Source organism: Scyliorhinus canicula, chromosome 4 (assembly GCF_902713615.1).
Source record: "Scyliorhinus canicula chromosome 4, sScyCan1.1, whole genome shotgun sequence".
In the NCBI taxonomy this organism is placed as follows: Eukaryota; Metazoa; Chordata; class Chondrichthyes; order Carcharhiniformes; family Scyliorhinidae; genus Scyliorhinus; species Scyliorhinus canicula.
This window is the reverse complement of record NC_052149.1, coordinates 229,611,626-229,635,040: the sequence shown is the minus strand read 5'-3', so window position 1 is coordinate 229,635,040 and position 23,415 is coordinate 229,611,626. Positions and strand designations below refer to the sequence as shown.

Sequence of the window (23,415 nt, the reverse complement as noted above, 5' to 3'; positions counted from 1 at the left end):
CAGCACAGAACAGGCCCTTCGGCCCTCAATGTTGTGCCGAGCCATGATCACCCTACTCAAACCTACGTATCCACCCTATACCCGTAACCCAACAACCCCCCCCTTAACCTTACTTTTATTAGGACACTACGGGCAATTTAGCATGGCCAATCCACCTAACCCGCACATCTTTGGACTGTGGGAGGAAACCGGAGCACCCGGAGGAAACCCACGCACACACGGGGAGAACGTGCAGACTCCGCACAGACAGTGACCCAGCCGGGAATCGAACCTGGGACCCTGGAGCTGTGAAGCATTTATGCTAACCACCATGCTACCCTGCTCCCAGGGTACCCTGCCTTACCTGCTGACAGTAATTCAAATTGCATCTGCAGGTTTTTCCTACTCGCCAGCAACTCCGGGGTAGAGGCAAGCGAGTACTGAGGGTCCACCTCAAGGATGGAGTCCACCAGCCTCTGCAGCTCCACCCTCGCAATCCTCTCCATGTGTGCTTTGCAGGAAATCATTTCACCCCAATGACCACCTAAAGGCCTTCCCACAAAGTAGGCGATGAGATAGACTCACTTTTATTAAATGTAATATATTCCCCAATGGCGGAGGACACGCGTTCGCAAAATCCTTTGTCCACCAACAATGCCGTATCCAATCTCCATGGCGGGCATTGGGAGCTACCTGACTCTCGTATCAAATCCACAAAATCTGGGGCATGGTCTGAAATCACAATTGCAGAATACCCTGCCCTCTTCACCCAAGCGAGGATCAGTGCCGAAGGAGGCCATTTGGCCTATCGAGTCTGCACCATCCTTTAAAAGGAGCATCCTACAAACCCCCACCACCCCAGCAACCCTGTATCCCCACCAAACCTTTGGACACCAAAGGACCAATTTTGTCATGGCCAATCCACCTAACTTGCACATCTTTAGACTATGAGAGGAAACCGGAGCACCCGGAAGAAACCCACGCAGACACGGGGAGAACGTGCAAACTCCACACAGTCACCCAAAGCCGGAATTGAACCTGGATCCCTGGCACTGTGAGGCAGAAGTGCTAACCACTGTGTCACCCTTAAAACCCAACAGGGAACTATATATTTCCATAACAGTTATAGCACGAAGAACAAAACCCCACATAACATTAACCCCCCCCACCCAAAACCAACTTTCAAAGCACTCAATCCACACAAAAACAATGCAAATATGCACAAGGAACCTCAGCCACTCCCCATATTCACCTTCCTATCCAACATCCAAAAACCACAAAACCTCAATCAACTCGCATCCAGCCCATGCTGTTTTTACAAAGGAATCCACCCCCTCTGGTGCATCGAAAAGTCACTCTGAGCCACGTTGGGTACACCAACCCAAAATCGGATTCTACTCTTAAACCGGGCGGCTTTAGCCTTGTTAAACACTGCCCGCCTCCTTGCCAGCTCTGCACCAATGTCTTGATAAAACCATGTGGCCTTGCCATTTATAGTCACGATGTTCCCTAGCCCACCTCCGGACCCGTTTCTTTTCCTGGAAGCTGAGTCAGTGGTGGTTTGTTGAGACAGGGCTTCTGTCGAGTGTCAAGTGGGCTTGATCCAGCTCAGGAGGGGACATAAATCCACCCTCTCCCCACCATCTTCAAAATGCATTGTGTGTGAGTTGGGCCTTCCATTCCCTCTGGCAACCCACGACTCAAATACTCTGCCTGCTGGAACGATTCTCCAAATCATCCACTTTCGTCTTCAGTGCTCTATTAACACCAGCCATCAGAGACATCGCAGCTTCCAGAGCTTCCAATCTGATCGCTATACCTCAAGAGAGAGCCACTTCCATACCCTTTGTTACAGCACCATATGCCTCTACCATCTCGTTGGTCTTCTCCAACGCCGACCAAATAGGAGGCAGAGCATCTTCCATCGGTTGGTTCCCCGACCCAATCTGCTATTGCTTCTCAAATTCCACTGCCAAGATGCCGGTGTGGACCTCGGCTGTTAGCGGAATGGCCGGAGTCTCAGAAGCTGCCTCTGCCATTTTCGTCCCAAAAGAGCCCAGAGAAGCCTCTGATTCCGTCTGACGAACTTCTGCCTTCGAGTTTCTTTGCCAGGGTCCTTCTGGACATTTCCCTTATGTGGGCACCTTATACCATCAATCAAGGGGGATTTTAAACAAAAATACCCCCAGTAACTCGGCAATAAGGGCTAAAAGTCAGTATCCTAGCAGGAACCAGTATGTCTTCCCCTACATATCGCCACTGGAAACTCGTGTATGAAGCAGTTTCCTCCAACCAACTCACTACAGACACCTGGACAATACCACCCGCAGCCCCAATGTTATAATATCAGCATGTCGTTCTTACCCTTCCAGAGTGCCTTTATCAAATGATTCTGAAAAATGCACTTGTCCAATTGGAACAGGAGCTCTGTACGTGACCTGAAAAAAAAACAGACAGAATGAATACAGGCTTTATTTCAGATCAGTACACTCACAACTGGAAAATTACTAAGTTGGCCGACACACACCTTGACCATTGATTGAAACGCAAACCAATTCAGAAAACACTCCGGATTCCCTCCCGATTCCTGCAGCTTGTAACCATACTGCCACCCACCCAACCCTGAAACATTATTTAATGCTCAGTCCCGGAACAAAAAAAACATTTCAAAAAATTTCAAAACTATTGCGGTGGCTTTATTTTTAAAATCTTCAACTTCATTCTTCAATCATATTTCAGGTTCATCTGGCACACACATGGAGATTTCAACGGCCAATACCAATCAAACCAACATCCCCCTCCAGGAAGAAACGTAGCAGGTGAAATCTTAGGCTCTCCGCTTTTGAAGTTCCGGATACTTTAATGTAAATGCCAAACCTCCGCCTACTTCAGTACTGCAGAATTTATGGAGGGATGGAGCCCCAATGATTTTACGAATCAGTCCGTTTCTTGTCCAATTTCTGGACACTAAAAATTCTGAAATTCACCTGGGCATACCTGGTGGGATTGGAGAGAAGCAAACAAAAAAAAAGAAAAGCAAAGGAATAGTCCTGCTCTCAATCTCAGAAAGTCTCAAGGCACTTGACAGCAAATTAAGTTCCTTTGAAGGGTAGTAACTGTGGGAAGTAAGAGATGGCAACAACAGATTTAGGAATCAGCCATATGGTTCCTCTGGCATGCTCTACCATTCAATAAGATAATGGCTATTTCTCTATGCCAATTCCAATTGCCAATCCTGTCCTTGTACCTCTCTCGGGATTTTTTGTTACATTTCAACAAGTTCATCTCTCATTATTCTAACCTCCAGAATTTTGTGTCAATGCTGCCCAATTTGCGTATGGAAAGCTCCCGGAAACAGCACCTAGGATGACTAAGTAATGGGCAGGCTTTCAACTCAAAGATTAAGCTCAAACCCAAGATGTTTCTAGGACAGGCAGCGATCTATAATACCAACAAGACAGATTGAAAATTTAACCCAATCAGTTTCAAGGACGTTGGCTGAGGGAGTAACTATTTCCCTGGACAAAGCCTGCACATCAACACATACCAATTGCAATGATCCAGTGCTCGTGAGCTAAATGAGTGCCTCCAGCACTCATTTGAAGTTTCCAGCACCTCCAATATTTTGCTTTTAGATTTTCCCCACCAATTCAAACCTTCCCTCTTCTCAATGGCACTGGCACAAATTATACGGACATGTGAATTAGCAGCAGGTCACTTGGCCCCTCGAGCCCAGTCAACAAGGTCATGGCTGTTCTGATTGTAACCTCAACCCCCCACATTCCTGCCTCTCCCAATAACCTTTCACCCCCCTCTTGTTAACCAAGAATCTAGCCAGCTATTTTTTTAAATATTCAAAGATTCTGCTTCCATTGCCTTCTAAGGAAGAGAATTCCAGAGACTCATAACCCTGAGAAAATAAGTCGCTTCCTCATCTGTCTTGAATGAGCAATCCCTTATTTTTAAACAGTGACCTCTAGTTCTAGATTAAGACAAGAGGAAACATCCTCTCCACATCCACCCCGTCAATAACATCCCTCAAGATCTTAAAAGGAATAGTGTTCAAATCCTTAGAACAAGGGGCCGAGTGGCCTGCTCCTAATTCACATGTGCCCCCCCCCCACGAATAAATTTAAGGCATAGACCAGGGAAATCTGCGTAGGAATAGGAGTGGGCTACCTAACCTCTCAAGTCTGCTCCTCAACTTCTGTATCAGAACTCCTTATACCTGCTCTGGACTCCATGTCCCTTCATACCCATGAAAACTTCAGATTTGAAATTACCCTAACGAGCATCTACTGCCCTTCGTGGGAGAAAACTTCCCCTTTTACGATGCTTTGCACAGAGAGGAGTTTCTTAAATTTGGTATCTTTGTCTGCTTTGGACCAGTTTAAGCATAATTGGAATCAGAAAAACCAAGGTGTTGTCTTTTGTCCAAATAAAGGTAACCGTTCGAAGGATCTGAATGCTCTTCATTTACAATCCTGAGGGGCCTTGACAGAGTGGACACGGAGAGGATGTTTCCTCTTGTCTGAGAATCTAGAACTAGGGGGTCACTTTTTAAGAATAAGGGGTCACTCCTTTAAGAAAGAGGGCAGGAGAATTTAAGTTCTCGCAAGAGGGTCGTGAGTCTCTGGAACTCTCCTCCTCAGAGGGTAGTGGGAGCAGAGTCTTTGAACATTTCTAAGGCAGAGCTGGACAGATTCTTGATTAATGATAATAATAATCTTTATTGTCACAAGTAGGCTGACATTAACATTGCAGTGAAGTTACTGTGAAAAGCTCCTAGCCGCCACATTCCGGCGCCTGTTCTGGTCCACAGAGGGAGAATTCAGAATGTGTGCGTGTGTGTGTGTGTGGGGGGGGGGTTAAATCAGATCAGGCATGATCTTACTGAATAGTGGAGCAGGCTCGAAGGGCTGAGTGGCCTACTCCTAATTCGTGTTTTTGCGTATAAAAGTGTAGTGGAAGCAGATTAAAAAGATATTTGGTATTTGATATTTACTTGCAACGGAAAACATTTCAGGGCTATGGCGAAAGAGCTGGGGAGAGTGGCATTAGTTGGATCATTTGTTCAAAAGAGCCAGCACAGACACTATGGGCCGAATGGTCTATCTGTGCCTTTTGAGGGTACACTTGTCTGGGCTAACAAATGAAGACTGGATATTCAAGCATGATATGCAGGGAGATCATTTCCAAATAGCAAGAGGCAGAGAAATCCCAGGTCATTTCCAGAATACCACATTTAGTCTAAAGAACTCTGGCCAATCCTTACCTTAGGAGGTGGAGTGCTTGGTGCCGGTTCACTTTCTATTGGACTTTCATCATCTTCATCTTCAACAATATCAGCATCGTCATCATCATCCTCTTGAGCATAGACGACAGCAGTACCAACCAACAGTGCCAACACCAACCACAGTTTCATCTCCATATCCTGGCAATTAAATTAAAATAAAATTAAAGAAGTGCTTCAAATTTCCACCCAGTTTTTTTTAAGAAAGGTATTTCATAATTTTACTAGGCACCAGGAATTTCAGTGCGCTAAAAAAGGGTCTTCATTCATACCAGCCAATGAATAATGGTGAATAAACAAAGAATGACATTATTGTATCACTACAGCTTTATCAAACTGAATAACTTTGGCACAAAGTTTTCAGAAAACCCCAATGATTCTGGCTCTCCTCTGCACCCCAGCAGCCTTCCAATCTCTATGAAACAAGTTCTCGGTTCCAGTGCAGTGTTCAAATGCACAAGCTACTATACAAGGGCAAGAGAACTAAACCAGGAAATTATCGGTCTGTTAGTCAAATGTGCATTTCTTATTAGAGACAGAACATCTGGATAAATATGAACTGATCAAAGAGCCAATATTGCCAGCTGCGCTCTCAATAGCCTTGGACCAAAGCCCTGGAATTCTCTCCCTGTATCCCTCTGTACGATGCTCCTTGAAACCTCTCTTTGATCAAGCTTTTTATCATGCGCCCTGATATCTCCGCTAGGATGGCTGTGGATGTTATTTACATTGTTCCCAGAATGTTCGGCTTCCAATAAGAGACCGTTAACTAGAATCAGAGTGCATGGAATTGGAGGAAAGCAATTACTTGTATGAAGAAATGGCTAGGAGGTAGGAGAGAGTCGAGATAATGATATGTATTTTAATTGGTAGGCCGTGACTCAAATTATTCCCCGAGGACCTGCACAGAGGCCACACCTTTTCAGTCCTTACACAGAAAGTGCATGAAGGAATAGGGAGTCATATATCCATTGCAAAGGAACATTTGTAGAATAAATGAGTGGACCAAACTGTGGCCACTTCTGGAGTTGTGTGGGGTCATCCATCTTGGATTCAAGAAGGATTGATCATAATATTTTTCTAAAATGGAGATAAGGTCTGAATTGTGAAAGAACAAGAGGTTTAGGATCCAAAAATTATGGGAGGAAAGCAGAGCACCCAGAGGATACCCAGGCAGACAGGGGAAAATTTGCAAACAGCAAACTCCACACAGATAGACACCCAAAGGCAGGAATTGAACCCGGGTCCCTAGCGCTGTGAGGCAGCAGCGCTAACGCTGTTGGCCTTTATTCCTGGAGCGCTGGAATCCCATCTAATGTACAGTATTCAGGACTATTAAATGATTTGACAGGGTAGATAGAGAAACTATTTTCTCTCTTCCAGAAGGGGCAGAATCTTTAAAATAGAGTTACGCCATTCAGGGTGGTGTTATAATGCATCTCATCATACTTAGGGCTGCAGGAATCCTCATTGCTTACAATATACCAGCTCAGCCTTCCAGCCAATTGAGGAAATTATTATTTGAGGATCAGGAACTCAAACCAGACACTAGGCTCATGGGTTACAGGTGATCCCCATGCTGTTACGCACTCCAGAGACTGGGTCAGGCACCTCAAAGCACTGAAGATGTAACACCAGTGGAGTCGTTTCAAGATTCTCCAAAGCTGGTGGCAAAAAGTGATCCAACAGCAACTCCTCTCCCAAGCCAAGCTGTCCAGCATCAACGCGCAAATCACTCAAAAACAGCTCTACTGGGAAGGACAGGTCCTCATATGTCAGAGGCGCCCACAGCAACAACTCTATTGGACACCTATCGTAGGAGATTCCCCTGGGTACAGGAGAAATGTTTAGAAATGTCTGCAAACCATATTCTAAGAAGTCAAGCACCCCACCAGCACATGAGAATCTATGGCCCAAGATGGAACAAAGGTTTATATGGGAAGGTGCAGAGTCGCCTATTTCTGCTCCTAATTCCTATATCCTATGTTCCACTCAGCACTGCTGGCAAGTGCTTCAGTCTTACTTCTGCACGGATGTGCTGTGCTCTCCCATCATTGAGAAATCCATGGAGCCTCCTCCTCCAGTTAGGGGTGGGATCATCTTCTGTGGACCTCAGGTAGACTAGACTACTGCCTGAAACAGGTCTTTTGTGAAATAATTATGGGCACAAGATGGCCAACAAAGATGATTGTGTCGGGGGAAAGGGTCACTGAGGTTGGTCTTGATGCAGCTTGGCACTGACTGTTAAATATATTATTGTACAACAACTCTACACTCCCAATGCAATCACCGAGGGACTGCTGCACTGGAGGAGCCACATTTCTGATGTGACATTAAACCAAGGCCCACCTGACCTCCCAGAAGGATGCAAACAATTCCAAGGCCCTATGAGTGGTGCAGCTCCACCCAGCACCCTGGACCCATATTTATCCCTCAACCTAACAAAATCTTAAAACAGATTATTTAGTCATTTAGCAGAGGCGCTTGTGTGGTCTCCAAACAAATCGTTTGCCAACTTTTCTGCATTACAACACGACTACACTTCAAAAGCACTTGTTTGGCATAAATCACTGAGGTAGAGATTGTGAAAAGTTCCGGAGACATACAAATCAGGATTTTCTGTAACTCTCACCAAGGTTTTCTTTCAACTCACCAATCAGGCCATTATTTATTGCCCATCCCCCAATTCCTCCCGAGAAAGTGATGATGAGTCACCTTCTTGAATCGCTGCTGCTCACTTGGTGGTAAAGCTACACCGTTAAGTGCTGTTAGCAACAGTTTCAGGATTTTAACTCAGCGACAGTGAAAGAACAGTGATACAGTTCCAATTCAACTTGCTGTTCAATTGGGAGGGTAACTTGAAAAGTGGCGGCGTTCCCAACCATCTGCTGCTTTTCGTTCTCGGTGACAAGAGGTCAAATGTTTTGCAAGTTGAAGTCTTAACGAGTAGAAACGTAACCTTTAACAGTACACACTGCTGGCAGTGCGCTGGTGGGAGATGGGTTTCTGCTCTTTGACGGGATGTTGGCGTCACTGGCTGGGCAGCATTTTTATTGCCCATTCCCAAATGCCCTTTAAGGTGATGGTGAGCTACCTTCTTGAACTGTTGCAGTCCCTGTGGTGTAGGTACACCCACAATGCTGTTAGGGAGGGAGTTCCAGGATTTTGACCCAGCGACAGTGGAGGAACGGCCGATATATTTACAAATCAGGATGGCGAGTGACTTGGGAGAGGAACTTCCAGGTAGTGCTGCTCCATGCACCTGCTGTCCTTGTCCTTTCAGTTGGCAGAGGTTTGGAAGATGCTGTTGAAGGAGAAACCTTGGCGAGTTGGGTTCCAATGAAGTGAGCTGCCTTGTCCTGGATGATGCCAAAACTTTGTTGGATTTGTACTCATCCAGACGAGTGGACTGCAGTCTCACACACTCATGTGGGTGGTCAAAGCGTTCTTGGGATTGAAGAGGAAAGTTACCCTGCACAGAATTTCCACTGATCAGTACATTCAGTATCTGTTCAATCCCTCAGGGTGTTGACAGTAGGATTCAGCAACAGTAATGTCATAGAATGTCGAGGACAAACAAAGAAAAGTACACTACAGATGGTTAGATTTCCTATATGGATCATTGCCTGGCATTGTGGCAAGAATGTAATTTGCTATTTATCAGCCCAAGCCCGAATATTGTCCAGGTCTTGCTGTATGCGAGCTCAGACTGCTTCAGTATCTGAGGAGCTGTATTGTTCATTTTGAAACCAAACTTCCCTGGACTATGCATGCCATTTGATGGAGCAAAGGTAATTGATGAAGTAGCTGAAGATGGTTGGGGCTGGGACATTATCCTGAGGAATTCCTACAGTGGTGCCTCGAGGCCGAAATCATTGGCCTCCAACAACCACAACCATCTACCTCTCTGCTAGATATAATTCCAGCAAGTGGAGTTCCTCCCCCCACCCCGCTCAATTCCTAATCACTTCAGTGTTCCCAAGGTTCCTCGATGTAAAGGGCAGTTACTGTCATCTCTAGAATTCAGCTTAGGGCATAATGAGGACTGGAGCAGGTTATTGCTGAGCAAATGCTGCTCTTGATAGCATTGTTGATGACCCATTCTATCGCTCTGTTGATCACTAATGCACCATTAATTGGCCAGATTGGATTTATCTTTTTGTGCATGAACAGAATGTGCCTGGACCTTTTTCCACATCATTGGGTAGGTGCAATGTACTGGAATAGCTGAGCAAGAGGCAAAGCTATCTAGAGCCAGGGCTCAGTCTAATATATCTGTTAGTTCTTGATATGAGGAGAAGGGAATCAAATTAGCTGAAAACTGGGACTTGAGGGTGGTAAAATGGATGGTCCATTTGGCACTTCTGGTTGAAGGTTGTTGCAAACGTGCAGAATTTTGCCATCATTGAGGATGGGGGTATTTGTCTCCTCCTCCAGTTAGAATTGTTTAATTTCCATCACAATTCACAACTGGATGTGGAGGATTGCAGACCGTTGACATGATCTGTCAATTCTGTGGTTGCTTAGTGGCCAATGGCATGCTGTTCTGTTGATGGGCACACACAGTCCAGTGTTGTAGATTCACCAGGTTGACACCTCATTTTTAATCTTTGCTTGGTGCTGCTCCTGCACTTGAGTCGATCTTCCGACTTAATGGGAAAGGCTGAGCAAGGGATCTGGTGATCTACGCGGTACAGATTGTGGTGGAGTACGATATAGATTGTATAGCAGTTGAGCTAGATCAGTTCTTCATAGAAACATATATAGAAAATAGAAGCTGAAGGACGCCATTCGGCCCATAGAGCCTACTCTGCCATTCAGCCCATCGAGCCTGCTCTGCCGTTCATTATGATCATGCTTGATCATAGAGTTCAATACCCTGATCCCGCCTTCCTCCCATATTCCTTGATCCCTTCAACCCCATGAGCTACATCTAATCCCTTCTTGAAATCACACAATGTTTTCGCCTCAGCTATTTTCTGTGGTAGTGAATTCCACAGATTCACCACTCTCTGGGTGAAGAAATTTCACCTCACCTCAGTCCTAAAAGGTTTACCCTTTATCCTCAAACTATGAACCCTAGTTCTGGACTCCCCCACCATCGGGAACATTTTTTCTCAATCTACCCTGTCTAATCCTGTTAGAATTTTAAAAGTTTCTATGAGGTCCCCTCTCACTCTCCTAAACTCCAATGAATATAATCCTAACCGGTTTAGTCTCTTATATGACACTCCTGCTACCCCAGGAATCAGATTGGTAAACCGTTGCTCCACAGCAAGAACATCCTTCCTCAGGTAAGGACACCAAAACTGCACACAATACTCCAGGTGTGGCCTCACCAATGCCCCATACAATTGCAGTAAAACATCTCTATTCCTACACTCAAATCCTCTCATTATGAAGGCCAATGTACCATTTGCTTTCTTTACTGCCTGCTGTACCCGTGTGCTTACTTTCAGCGATTGATGTACGAGGACACCAAGGTCTCGATGAGTATCCATCTCTCTCAATTTACACCTATTCAAATAATAATCTGCAATCCTATTTTTTGCTACTAGAGCAGATAACCTCTATTTTATCCACATTATACTGCATCTGCCATGCATATGCCCACTCAGCCTGTCCAAATCCTGCTGAAGTATCTCTGCATCCTCCTCACAGTTCACACTCCCACCCAACTTTGTGTAATTGGCAAATTTAGAAATACGACATTTAGTTCCCACGTCTAAATCATTAATCTATAATGTGAACAGCTGCGGTACCCCACTAATCATTGCCTGCCAATCGGAAAATCCCATTTATTCCTACCTTTTGCTACTGCTCTACTAGCCAGCTTTCTATCCACTAGACACTACCCACAACCCCACGTGCTTTAACTTTACATAGTAATCTGCTATGCGTGACCTTGTCGAAAGCCTTAATAAACCGCATCCATCGGGTCTCCCTGGTCAACTCTACTAGTTACATCTTAAAAGAATTCTAATCGTTTTATCAAGCATGATTTCCCGGTCATAAATCCTTTGTCTGATTATACTACTGCTTTCCAAATGGTGTGCTATGAAAACCTTGATAATGGACTCTAGCAACATCCCTACTACCGGCGTTAGGCTCACTGGCCTATAGTTCCCCATTTTCTCTCTGCCTCCCATTTTGAATAATGCGGTTATGTTAGCTACCCTCCAATCTGTAGCAGCCATTCCATAGTCCAAAGAATTATGGAAAATGACCACCAATGGAGCTACTATTTCTAACGCTATTTCCTTAATTTCTCTGGGATGAAGATCATCATACTCTGGAGACTTATTCACCGTCAATTCCATTAATTTCCTTAAAACCATTTCTCTACTAATACTTATTTCCTTCAGCTCCTCACCAAAACTTGTATTTCTCAGAACCTCGGGTACATTATTCATATCTTCCTTTGTGAAGACAGAAACAAAGCATAAATTTAATTCCTCAGCCATTTCTTTGTTCCCCGTTATGAATTCCCCCGTTTCTAACTGTAAGGGGTCTACATTCGTTTTTATCAATCTTTTTCTCTTCACAGACCTACAGAAACGTTTACTGTCAGTTTTTATATCCCCAGCTAACTTACTTTCAGATTGTATTTTCCCCTTCTTAATCAATCCCTCGGTCCGCCTTAGCTGAATTTTAAACTGTTCCCAATCCTCAGGTCTATTGCTTTTTCTTGTTAACTTGTCTGCACCTCTTCTTTGAATCTAATACTATCTCTAATTCCCTTTGTAAGCCATGGTTTGGCCACAGATCCCTTTTTACTCTTGTGCCAAATAGGAACAAACAACATTCACCGATTTGTTCCTTGAATACCTGCCATTGTCCTTCCTTTCAGTAATGTTTCCCAGTCCATCATAGCCAGCCCATGCCTTATACCATCATTCAACCTTTATTGAGGTTCAGAACCCTAGTCTTAAAGAGTCAACTACCTCACTATCCACCAGGCTAAAGAATTATCATATTATGGTCACTCGTATCCAAGGGTTCCCTCAAAACTAGGTTACCAACTAATCCTTTCTCATTGCACAATATCCAGTCGAAGGTGGCCTGTTCCCTTGTTGGTTCCTTAATGCATTGGCCCAGAAATCCATCCTGTATACACTCCAGAAATTCCTCCTCCATTGTACTGTGACTAATTTGACTCACCCAATCTACATGCAGATTAAACTCACCCATAATCACAGATGTTCCTTTAACACATGCATCTCTGATTTCCTGTCTAATGCTATTCCCATTATCACTGCAGTTTGGTCTGTAAACCACCCTTACATATCTAGTTTATTTAACCCAGTGTTACTGCCACACAACACAATAGAGGGTATCCTCAATGTGAAGACAGGACTTTGTCTCCACAAGGACTGTGTGTGTGGTGGTCACTCCTACCAGTCCGGTCATGGGCAGATTAATCTATGACAGTAGATTGGGGAGGACAATATCAAGTAGGATTTTCGTCGAGTTGGTTCTCTGGTTTCACAGGTGCTATAGTGAATGAGTGAGAGAGATCCTGGGTCTCTTTCCACTTCAGAACCCATTTCCTAGAATTAGCATTCCTCACCTTCAGAAGCACAGAAAGCAAAATTACCAGCAAGCACTCAAAAACATTCCATGTGGAGAGAAGCCTCAGGTATATATCCCAGCTCTAGGTGCATCTTGTCCAGACCACCCAGTGGAAACATGTTCAGACCACCCACTGACAACAATGAACAAAAAGATTTATCCGTGGGACACGCCTCTCAATTTCACTACCCTGGAACTCGGCTCCAAGTGTCAGAAATTTGAAAATAAAGTCACAGAATCAAATAGGGCATAAAGATATTAGGAGGAAGATAAATCGTCCTTCTAAACACCCCTCCTTTTTTTTTGTCTAGACCACATCAGCTTCAGTTACAGAGCAGTCGATCAACCTGCTCACCGGCAACAACATTCATCCGACCAAACTGCACGTGGCTGATTAGTAGGTCTCTTCATGCCAGCTTTCCTGTCCATTTTAAAAAGGGCATTTTAAAAGGTGCCAACTACGGTCAAGTCAGTAACACTCACGCCTCTGAAAATGAAGGTTGTGTGAGCACAAAAATCAAGGTTGACACTCACAGTGCAGTACTGAGGGAGTGCTGTACTGCCAGTGGTGCTACCTTGCTGTATTTAAACATGAGGATCTCTTTTCCCTCTCGGGTGGATGTTTTGAAGAGGAACAGGGGGAGTTATCTCCAGTGCCCTGGCCAATATTTATTCTTCAAATCAACCCCTCAAAAAATATCTGGCATTGTCACAATGCTGTGCACAAATTGCCTGCAACATTTCCTTCATTAGTGATGACACATTTGAAATACTTCATTGGCTGTAAAGCACTGTATTATGTCCAGTAATTGTGAAAGACGCTGCATAAATGCATATCGCGGGACGATGAGCACAATTCCACAGTGGAGATTCGCAGCAATGTTGCAGGAGGATGTCAGAAATTGCTCAAGCAAGGCCAGCTTCCATCACACCTATTTTGGACAGTCTGGCTAAATAAAGAAAACAGATAGACCTGTGTTTAGAATAACACTGCACGGCACAAAGGCAGCCACTGAGCCCCATCGTGCCCCTGCTGCCTCCTTGAAAGAGCAAATTAATTAATCCCATTCTCCTGGCACTCCCTCAATAGCACTCTATTACTCCAAATAAGTATTTACCCAATTCCCTTTTGAAAGTTACAATGAATCCACTTCCACCATTCTTTCATGCACTGCATTCCAAATTACAGCAACTCACTGCACTAAAGTAAAACTCAATTCATTTCTGGTTCTCTTGCTAAATACTTTTAAATCCGGTCGCTCCACTACCGGCCGTCACATCCAGTGTCTGGAATTAGTCAAACACTCAAAGTAAAGGTTTGCAGGGCTACAGGGAAGCAGATGAGTGGAGCTAATTGCAAAGCACCTTCAAAATTCCAGTACAGACGCAATGGCCGAATGGTCTCCAGTGCTGTTAAAAAAAAATCAAAATGTTTGTCCTCGGACTAGTCACGCTTACAGGCTTCAAATATCTTTGGAGGTTTTTAAACTTTCATTTGCCGGTGCTTCCCTGCATACATCACATGTGAATTTTGCTTCCCAATTTGCAATGGCAAAATTATTAAACCTGTGCCGCAAGTAATCATCTGTATGCTGTTTTGTTCCTGTTTTCAGCTTCTTCTTCGTGGGTTGTTCACCAGAGCACCAGAGGCCCTGGAGCTCACACCAGCACTGCTGGCAGCTGCAAAATGGAGGAATCTCTCCCCCCGCCCCCCCCCCCCCCCCCCCCACCAGAACACGTGATGTCAGTGAGACCTGCTCTCCGCCGCTGCCAGACTCCAGCGAATGAAAACAAAAATCTACTCCGGTGTCAGCGTGTTTTTAAGAAAAAAAAATTACCCCAATTTTTTTTCCAATTAAGGGGCAATTTAGCATGGCCCTGCACATCTTTGGGTTGTGGGGGTGGGACCCATACAGGGAGAATGTGCAAACTCCACACGGACAATGACCTGGGATCAGGGTCGAACCCGGGTCCTCGGCGCCGTGAGGCAGCAATGCTAACCACTGCACCACCGTGCCGCCCACTGGGTCAGAGTGTTGACGTCACGAGGCATTCTAGGGAAGCACGGTGGCACAGTGGTTAGCATTGCTGCCTACGGCGCCGAGGAACCAGGTTCGAATCCCGGCCCCGGGTCACTGTCCGTGTGGAGTTTGCACATTCTCCCAGTGTCTGTGTGGGTTTCACCCAAAGATGTGCAGGGTAGGTGGATAGGCCACGCTAAATTGCCCTGTAATTGGAAACAAATAATTGGGTACTCTAAATGTTAAAGAAAAAAAAAAAGTATGCATTCTGTCCTGCAGGGCTCCAAGCCTGCGCACTGCTGATGGGCCACACATGCGCGCAACAGCCGGCATTCTGAGAGTCTGCCAGTGCCATTGGGCATTACTACCCACGATCAGGAACGCCGCGAAGCATGGCCCCGAGAACCCCCCACCCCCCCGGCTCACCTGGGCTTGAAAATGATGGTTTATAAGCAAAGTGGCTGAGAGCTATCATCAGTTGCAAGACATGCAAGCGGCGAATGAGAAATTCCACATCTGGGAAATAAGTTGCGTTGCAAGAACAGTAATACTGAAACGGATGGGAGTAAAATTGTGCAATTAAAAAAAAAAATGAGTAAATCCTAGACAATAAAATATGGCTCGCTTTCAGAATAATAGCATCAAATCATAACAGGGACCAGCTCGTTGTGAATGAATGTCTGGTGAAATTGCTCCTAGATCTGTGATGGACAATCTGCAATCCGGGAGCTGCAAACAGCCCACAAGACATTTTGTTGACCGTTGACCTGGCGCGGGGTGTCACATTCCACGATTTTACATCCACGCAGATTAAGCGATACTTCACTTCTCCTTGCTTTACGTGGGTGGTAGCGAGTTGCCTTCTTGAACCGCTGCAGTCCTGGAGGTGTAGGTACACCCAGTGTGCTGTTGGAGTTCCAGGATTTTGCCCCAGTGATAGTGAAGGAATGGTGATATATTTCCAAGTCAGGGTGGTGAGTGGCTTGGAGGGGAACCTTCAGGTGGTGGTGCTCCCAGGTATCTGCTGCTTGTCCTTCTAGACGATAGTGATCATGGGTTTGGAAGATGGCTAAGGAACCTTGGGGAGTTCCTGCAGTGCATCTTGTAGATGGTACACACGGCTGCCACTGTTCGTCAGTGGTGGAAGGTTTGAATATTTGTGGAAGGGGGAGCAATCAAGCGGGGCTGCTTTGTCCTGGATGGTATCGAGCTTCTTGTGTGTTTTTGGAGCTGTACTGATCCAGGCAAGTGGGGAGTATTCCATTACACTCCTGACTTGTGCCTTGTAGATGGTGGACAGGCTTTGGAGGGTCAGGTGGTGAGTTACTCGCTACAGGATTCCTAGTCTTCGACCTGCTCTTATAGATTGGATTTGTTTATTGTCACGTGTACCGAGGTACAGTGAAAAGTATTTTTCTGCAAGCAGCTCAACAGATCATTCAGTACATTGGAAGAAAGGGAATTGAACAGAATTCAAGAAAGTACATGAGAATACATAATAGGGCTACACAATATATACAATGTAACTACATAAGCATTGGCATCGGATGAAGCAGACAGGGTGTAGTGTTAATGAGGACAGTCCATAAAAGGGTCGTTTAGGAGTCTGGTGACAGTGGGGAAGAAGCTGTTTTTGAGTCTGTTCGTCCGTGTATAGCCACCGTATTAATAATGGCTAGTCCAGTTCAGCTTCTGATTAATGGTAATCCCCAGGTTGTTGATTCTGGGGGACTCAGCGATAGTAATGCCATTGAATGTCAAGGGATATTGGTTAGATCCTCTCTTGTGAGAGATGGTAATTGCCTGGCACTTCTGTGGCGCAAAAGTAACTTGTCAGCACAAGTCTGGGTATTTCATCCGCAAACATCTCCATTCTTGATGGAAGGCAGGTCATTGATGAAGCAGCTGAAGGTGGTTGGGCCGAGGGCACTACCCTGAGGAACTCCTACAGTGATGTCCTGGCACTGAGATGATTGACCTCCGATTACCACAACCATATTCCTTTGTGCCAGGTATGACTCCACCCAGCGGAGCATTCCCCCCACCCGCCGATTCCCATCGACTCCAGTTTAGCTCAGGCTCCTTGATGCCGTACTCAGGCAAATGCTGCCTTGATGTCAAGGGCAGTCACTCTCACCTCACCTCTGGCATTCAGCTCTTTTGTCCATGTTTGAACCAAGGCTGCAATGAGGTCAGGAGCTGAGTGACCCTGGCGGCACCCAAACTGAGCGTCAGTGAGCAGGTTATTGCTGAGTAAGTGCTGCTTGATAGCACTGTTGATGACTCCTTCAGTCATTTTGCCAATGATGGAGAGTATACTGATAGGGTGGTAATTGGCTGGGTTGGATTTGTCCTGTTTCTTGCGTACAAAACACACCTGGGCAATTTTCCACATTGCTGGGTAGATGCCAGTGTAGTAGGTGTACTAGAACAGCTTGGCTAGGGGTGTGGCAGGTTCTGGAGCACATGTCTTCAGTACTATTGTCGGAATATTTTCAGGGTCCATAGTCTTTGCAGTATCCAGTGTCTTCAGCCGTTTCTTGATATCACGTGGAGTGAATTGTATTGGCTGAAGACTGACATCTGTGATGCTGGGGACCTCCAGAGGAGACCGAGATGGATCATCCACTCGGCACTTCTTCTGGCTGAAGATTGATGCGAATGCCTCAGCCTCGTCCGTTGCACATATGTGCTGAGCTTCTCCATCATTGAGGATGGGGATATTTCTGGAGCCTCCTCCTCCAGTGAGTTGTTTAATTGTCCACCACCATTCAGGCAGCAGTGCAGTGCTCATATATAATGCGCCATTGTGGCTAACTTAGCTGTCTATTACTTGCTGCTTATGCTGTTTGGCACACAAGTAGTCCTGTGTTGCAGCTTCATCAGGTTGACATCTCATTGTTCGGTTTGCCTGGTGTTGCTCCTGGCATGCTCTCCTGAACTCTTCATTGAACCAGGGTTGATCCCCTGGCTTGGTGGTAATGGTAGAGTGGGGGATATGCTGGGCCATGAGGTTGCAGATTGTGGTGGAAACAATTCTGCTGCTGATGGCCCACAGTGCCTCATGGATACCCAGTCTTGAGTCGCTAGATCTGTTCAAAGTCTATCCCATTTAACACAGTGCGGTGCCACACAACACGATGGAGGATATCCTCAATGTGAAGATGGGACTTGTCTCCACAAGGACTTTGCGGTGATCACTTCATAGAATCCCTACAGCGCAAGAGGCCATTTGGGCCAACGACTCCGCACCGACCCTTCGAAAGAGCACCCTACCTAGGCACAATCCCCTGCCCCATTCCTGCAAATCCACCCTAAGGGGCACTTCAGCATAGCCAATCCACCTAACCTGCACATCTTTGGACAGTGGGAGGAAACCGGAGCACCCGGAGGAAACCCACGCAGACACGGGGAGAAAGTGCAAACTCCACAGTCACCAGAGGCTGGAATTGCACCCAGGTCCTGGCGCTGTGAGGCAGCAGTGCTAACTACTGTGCCACCTTGCTGCCCCTTCTACCGATACTGTCATGGACAGGTGCACGTGCAACAGGCACATTGGTGAGGGTGAGGTCAAGTATGTTTTCCCCTCTTGTTGGTTCCCTCACCACCTGCTGCAGGTATCTAGCAAGTATGTCCTTTAGGACCCGCCCAGCATGGTTTGTGGTGATACTACCGAGCTACTCTTGGTGATACACATTGGTGTCCCCCACCCAGAGCATAATCTGTGACCTTTGCACCCTAGTGCTTCTTCCAAGAGTACGGATTCATCAGCTGAAGGTGGTCAGTACATGGTAATCAGCAGGAGGTTTCAGTGCCCATGTTTAACCTGAAGCTGAGTCCTCATGGGGCCCAGAGTCGATGTTGAGGATCCCCAGGGCAACTCCCTTCCGACTGTATACCACTGTGCCGCCACCTCTGCTGGGTCAGTCCTGCATGAGACAGGGCATATCTAGGAATGGTGAAAGCGGTGCCTGGGACATTGTCCATAAAGTATGATTATGTCAGGCTGTTGCTTAACTAGTCCGAGAGTCGGTTCTTGGCACAAGCCCCCTATGTTAATAAAGAGGACTTTACAGAGTCCTGAGGGCTGGGTTTTCCGTTGTTCTTTCCTGTGTCTGGCTCAATGCCAGGTTGTCCGTCCGGTTTCATTCCTTTTGTGTTTTTGTAGCGGTTGAATACAACTCAGTGGCTTTCGAGGCGAGGGCATTTAAGCGTCAACTACATTGCTGTATGTCTGGAGTCACATATCAACCAATAAGGACGGCAGATTTCCTTCCCTTAAGGACATTAGTGAACAAGATGGGTTTTACGAGAATGGTTTCATGGTCATCATTAGACATTTAATTCCAGATATTGAGTTTAAAGTCTGCCACCTGCCATGAAGGGATTTGAACCGGGGTCCCCAGATCATTATCCTGGGTCTCTCGACTACTTGTCCAGCAGCAATACCACTACACTACCACCTCGCCCGTTTGAAGTTGATGACAGTTCTGTGTGAATGATTCAGCATTTTTTCTAACTAGTTATGAAATATTCATAACTAATGCAGCACAGTGGTTAGCACAATTGCGTCCAGGGTCCCAGGTTCGATTCCCGGCTTGGGTCACTGTCTGAGCGGAGTCTGCACATCCTCCCCGTGTGTGCGTGGGTTTCCTCCGGGTGCTCTGGTTTCCTCCCACAGTCCAAAGTTGTGCAGGTTAGGTGGATTGGCCATGATAAATTGCCCTTAGCGTCCAAAATTGCCCTTAGTGTTGGATGGGGTTACTGGGTTATGGGGATAGGATGGAGGTGTGGGCTTGGGTAAGGTGCTCTTTCCAAGAGCCGGTGCAGACTCGATGGGTGAATGGCCTCCTTCTGCACTGTAAATTCTATGATTCAGAGGGTATTAAATGTGTTTAATCTTAGTCATGGTGAGAGAACAAGCCCGATTTCAATCTTGTGGCCTGCCCAGATGAATGGGGGCCACTCATCCAGCCAACTCACCAGACTAGGTTACCCATCACTACCCAGGGTCAAGTAAAGGTTTTGTTACAAACGCCAAGAATTACATCAACAGGGACTAAGATCCCATTCCACGGATACAGTTTTTACCTTGCATTCCAGATACAGCAGCTGGTACAACCAGTTCAGAAGCCTCACCGGTGTACTTGGCAATTAATGGCTGCTTCCAGCCCTCTTCCAGACACACAACTGTTGCGGGGACACATTTCCTCAGCACAGCAGGGAGGACATCTGACAACATAATAATTATTGCCACTCAGCTGGGAATAGTGACCCGAAATAGGGGTCATTGCTTTCTCCTCACAGCTTTTCCCAGATCTAATCGCGTTAGCCCTTTGTTGTTCAGGACAGGTCAATACTCGGGACCAAACTCGGGTATTTTCTAATCTGTGTGCTTCATGTGGAACAAACACCGGAGTTGCCCAGTTGGGCTGAATGGACTATTTCTGTGCTGGGAAATGCCAATGCAGCCAGAGACCGCTTCCTAGTGGTCAGACACTGCTGCAATGTGGTTGCTGACGATGACAAGAGGTTCAGATTCTCATCTATCTAACGTTTGTAAAAGAAAATGGCATCACAGCTTCTGGAAGTTCCATAAGCCTATTAGGTAGTATTGTAATGTGGGAAATGTGGCAACCTATTTGCAAATAGAAAACTGCCACAAACTGCAATGCAGTAAAACCAGATAAACTGTTTTAGTGATGTTGGTTCAGACAACTCTCCTGCTCTTCAAAATACTGTTGCAAGATCTTTATGTCCACCTGAGGGGGCAGACAGGGACTCAGGTTTAGCATCTCACCTGAAAGACAGGACCTCCTTCAGTGTGTTTTTTTAATCCACTTATAGGATGTGGACACTGCTGGCTAAGCCAGCAGTCACGGGCCATCCCTCATTGCCCTTGAGATGGTGAGCTGCCTTCTTGAACTGCTGCCCTCCACGTGGTACACTGCACTACCCCCACACAGCACTGGTGCCAGCTGGATTATGGTCTCAAGTCTCTGAAGTAGGACTGATTTGGTGTTGAAAGTGCCACCCACCGAGCCGTGACTGAAACATCCACTAAACAGGAGGAAAGTGGACTTCACGTTTAATGTCTCAACTGGCAAATCTTTTTATTTTATTTTAGAGTATCCAATTAAAGGGCAATTTAGTGTGGCCAATCCACCTAGCTGCACATCTTTGGGTTGTGGGGACGAAACCCACGCAAACACGGGGAGAATGTGTAAACTTCACACGGACAGTGACCCAGAGCCGGGACCGAACCTGGGCGCCGCAAGGCAGCAAGGCTAGCCACTGCGCCGTTGTGCTGCCCTCAACTGGCAAATTTTCTAAAGCTTCAACTTTAGGAGGGGGGGTAAACGAAGGAGAGAGAGAGAAGAGGGGTGACCATTCATTCCCCTCCCTCCCACCACCTCGTACCTATGCTATCATTCAATTAGATCATGACTGAGCTACATTTTAATTCCATCTACCCAGCTTACTTCCTCAATTCATTGACACCCTTAAGAATAAAACAAAAATCCATCTGAGTTTTGTAATTTTCAGTTGACCTTTAGCCTCAACAACTTGTTGGGAAGGGGTGACAAATTTCTAATTCCCTGTGTGTGAAGAAGTGCTTGCTGACATCACCCCGAAAGCCTGGCCCTAATTGTAAAGGTTATACACCCACCAAAGGAAATGGCATCTCTTTCTCAAATCCTTTAATCATCTTAAGCACCTCACTAAGGAGGAATACAAGCCGAGTCAATGTATCGGATCACCATTTTAGTCCCAGTATCAGTTAATTTATCTCCCATTTGCTCCTTACAACAACCAGTTCCATAGCTTCAAAATCAAAAAAAGTCAGGATGAAACAGCTCCGTCCTCTGAAATTCAAGTACATAACAGACTCGGTCCCCGCCTGCCGGCAATTATTGTCTCATGTTTATAGTAATTCAGCAACCCAACAGATGATAGCTTGCCGCTGATTACCAATGTCAGTCACAACAAAATGATGGCTTGGGCATCAACTGCTGATTCACTACTTCCCTTGAAGAGAACTAAACCAGCTTGGCTGGGGCTAAGATCACATCATGCACAAGAGTTAAACATCAAGTAAAAGTAAGTCATGATTGTGGACTTCTGGACTAGATTTGATCAGAAATTGATTTTCCATTCAACGGTCTCTTTTTCCTGTTTCCAGGAGATTCCAGTGCACCGACGTCCATGTTCATGGAGCATCTAGTTTCATATGGAGCCCTTAATGGAGCAAAACATCTCCCAGGCTTCACAGGAGTGTTATCACATAACGTGCATCAGCCACATATGGAAATATTGGAACTGGATTTTCGCTATACACTACCAGCACCGTTTCCATACTTACAGAGACGTGTTACGTTTCCTGGATAGCAGCTGTGGCTCAGCAAATATCACTCTCTACTCATTTAAGGGTTGAAGCCCAACACCACGGAGACTTGAGCATAATGCATGCACTGTTGAAGGTGCCATCTTTCAAGAGGGATTAAACCCAGACCCTGCCTGCTATCCAAGGAGAGATGTAAAAAGGTCCCACAGCACTATTTTGAGGAAATACCCCAGATATCCTGGTCTAAACCAACATCACCTTAAGCAAAATTCTGATCAATATTTCATTGTTTGCTGTACACAATTTGCCTTCCACCTTTCAAGTGGCTACACTTCAAATGTACTTAATTTGCCGCATTAACTCCCTTCTGAGATTCTTAGGGACTATATTTTTCCTTTCTGGTTACAGAAATAGCACATTTGTAATACTGAATTCATTCAATTACACGCAATTAAACTTGCTCTACAGACGGAAAGGGACGATGACAACTGCTTCCAGAAAATACTACCGGCTACATGACTCAAAGTGGTAGAGAGAAAAAAAAACCTCAGGACAAGACAACTGCTGCAGGAAAGGGAAACCAAGAAATGTTATATTGAAGCTTCAATCTAAATAGACTGTAACCTCTATCCTAACCACGGTACACATAAAAAAGTCAGGCACCTCTGATGTGAACTGAAGGCCCTGAGGTGTCGTGATTCTGCACATTGGGTGGAAAGCAAGGACAGTCACATGAAAAACAGAACAGAAGAGATGGCCAGAAGATGTAGGCCCAAGAGCTGGAGTGGTCAAGCGGATAAACCCTGCACCCACCCAGAAACACCCCTCCCGAGCTGGATTATCAGAGAGGCCGAGGCCTAACACATTCTGCAGCGGGAGGTGCAGATATTATGGGGGGGATCGGGGATCAGGACAATAAAGCGCCGCGCATCATTGCAGCCACATTGCTGGCGGCGCCTCTCTCAGTCTGGCTACATTGAGCTAAATACATAGCAATGATGTATCAATTTTCAATCGCAAGAATCCCCCCACCCCCCAAACTGCAACAAGGTTTCCGGCCGCCGCCCTGACAAAGGGGGAAAGGGTCACAAAGTATCGACTGATTGTTCCCCACAAATTGTTACTCACGCTCCGCTCCTCAGCGCCCGGGAACTGCGCCGCGCACGTGACACGTTCCCCCTCCCCCCCGGTACCCAGCAGCGCCC

The 23,415-nt window shown here is 46.0% G+C and overlaps 1 protein-coding gene across 2 annotated transcripts in view; it reads right to left on the bottom strand.

Annotated features, from left to right (window-relative positions):
* The window catches only part of canx (calnexin), a 70,259-nt gene extending 46,844 nt beyond the window's left edge, over nt 1-23,415 (bottom strand). Inside the window, exons 1-3 of one of the 2 annotated variants that reach the window (XM_038796215.1) lie at nt 23,339-23,415; nt 5,255-5,413; nt 2,344-2,417 (exon numbers count right to left, since the gene is read on the bottom strand). In XM_038796215.1, coding sequence (XP_038652143.1) covers nt 2,344-2,417; nt 5,255-5,410 — 230 coding nt within the window. In that variant the 5' untranslated portion in view covers nt 5,411-5,413; nt 23,339-23,415. Of the gene's footprint in view, nt 1-2,343; nt 2,418-5,254; nt 5,414-5,544; nt 5,564-23,338 lie in introns of those variants that run through there. The other variant, XM_038796216.1, reaches the window with a different exon arrangement.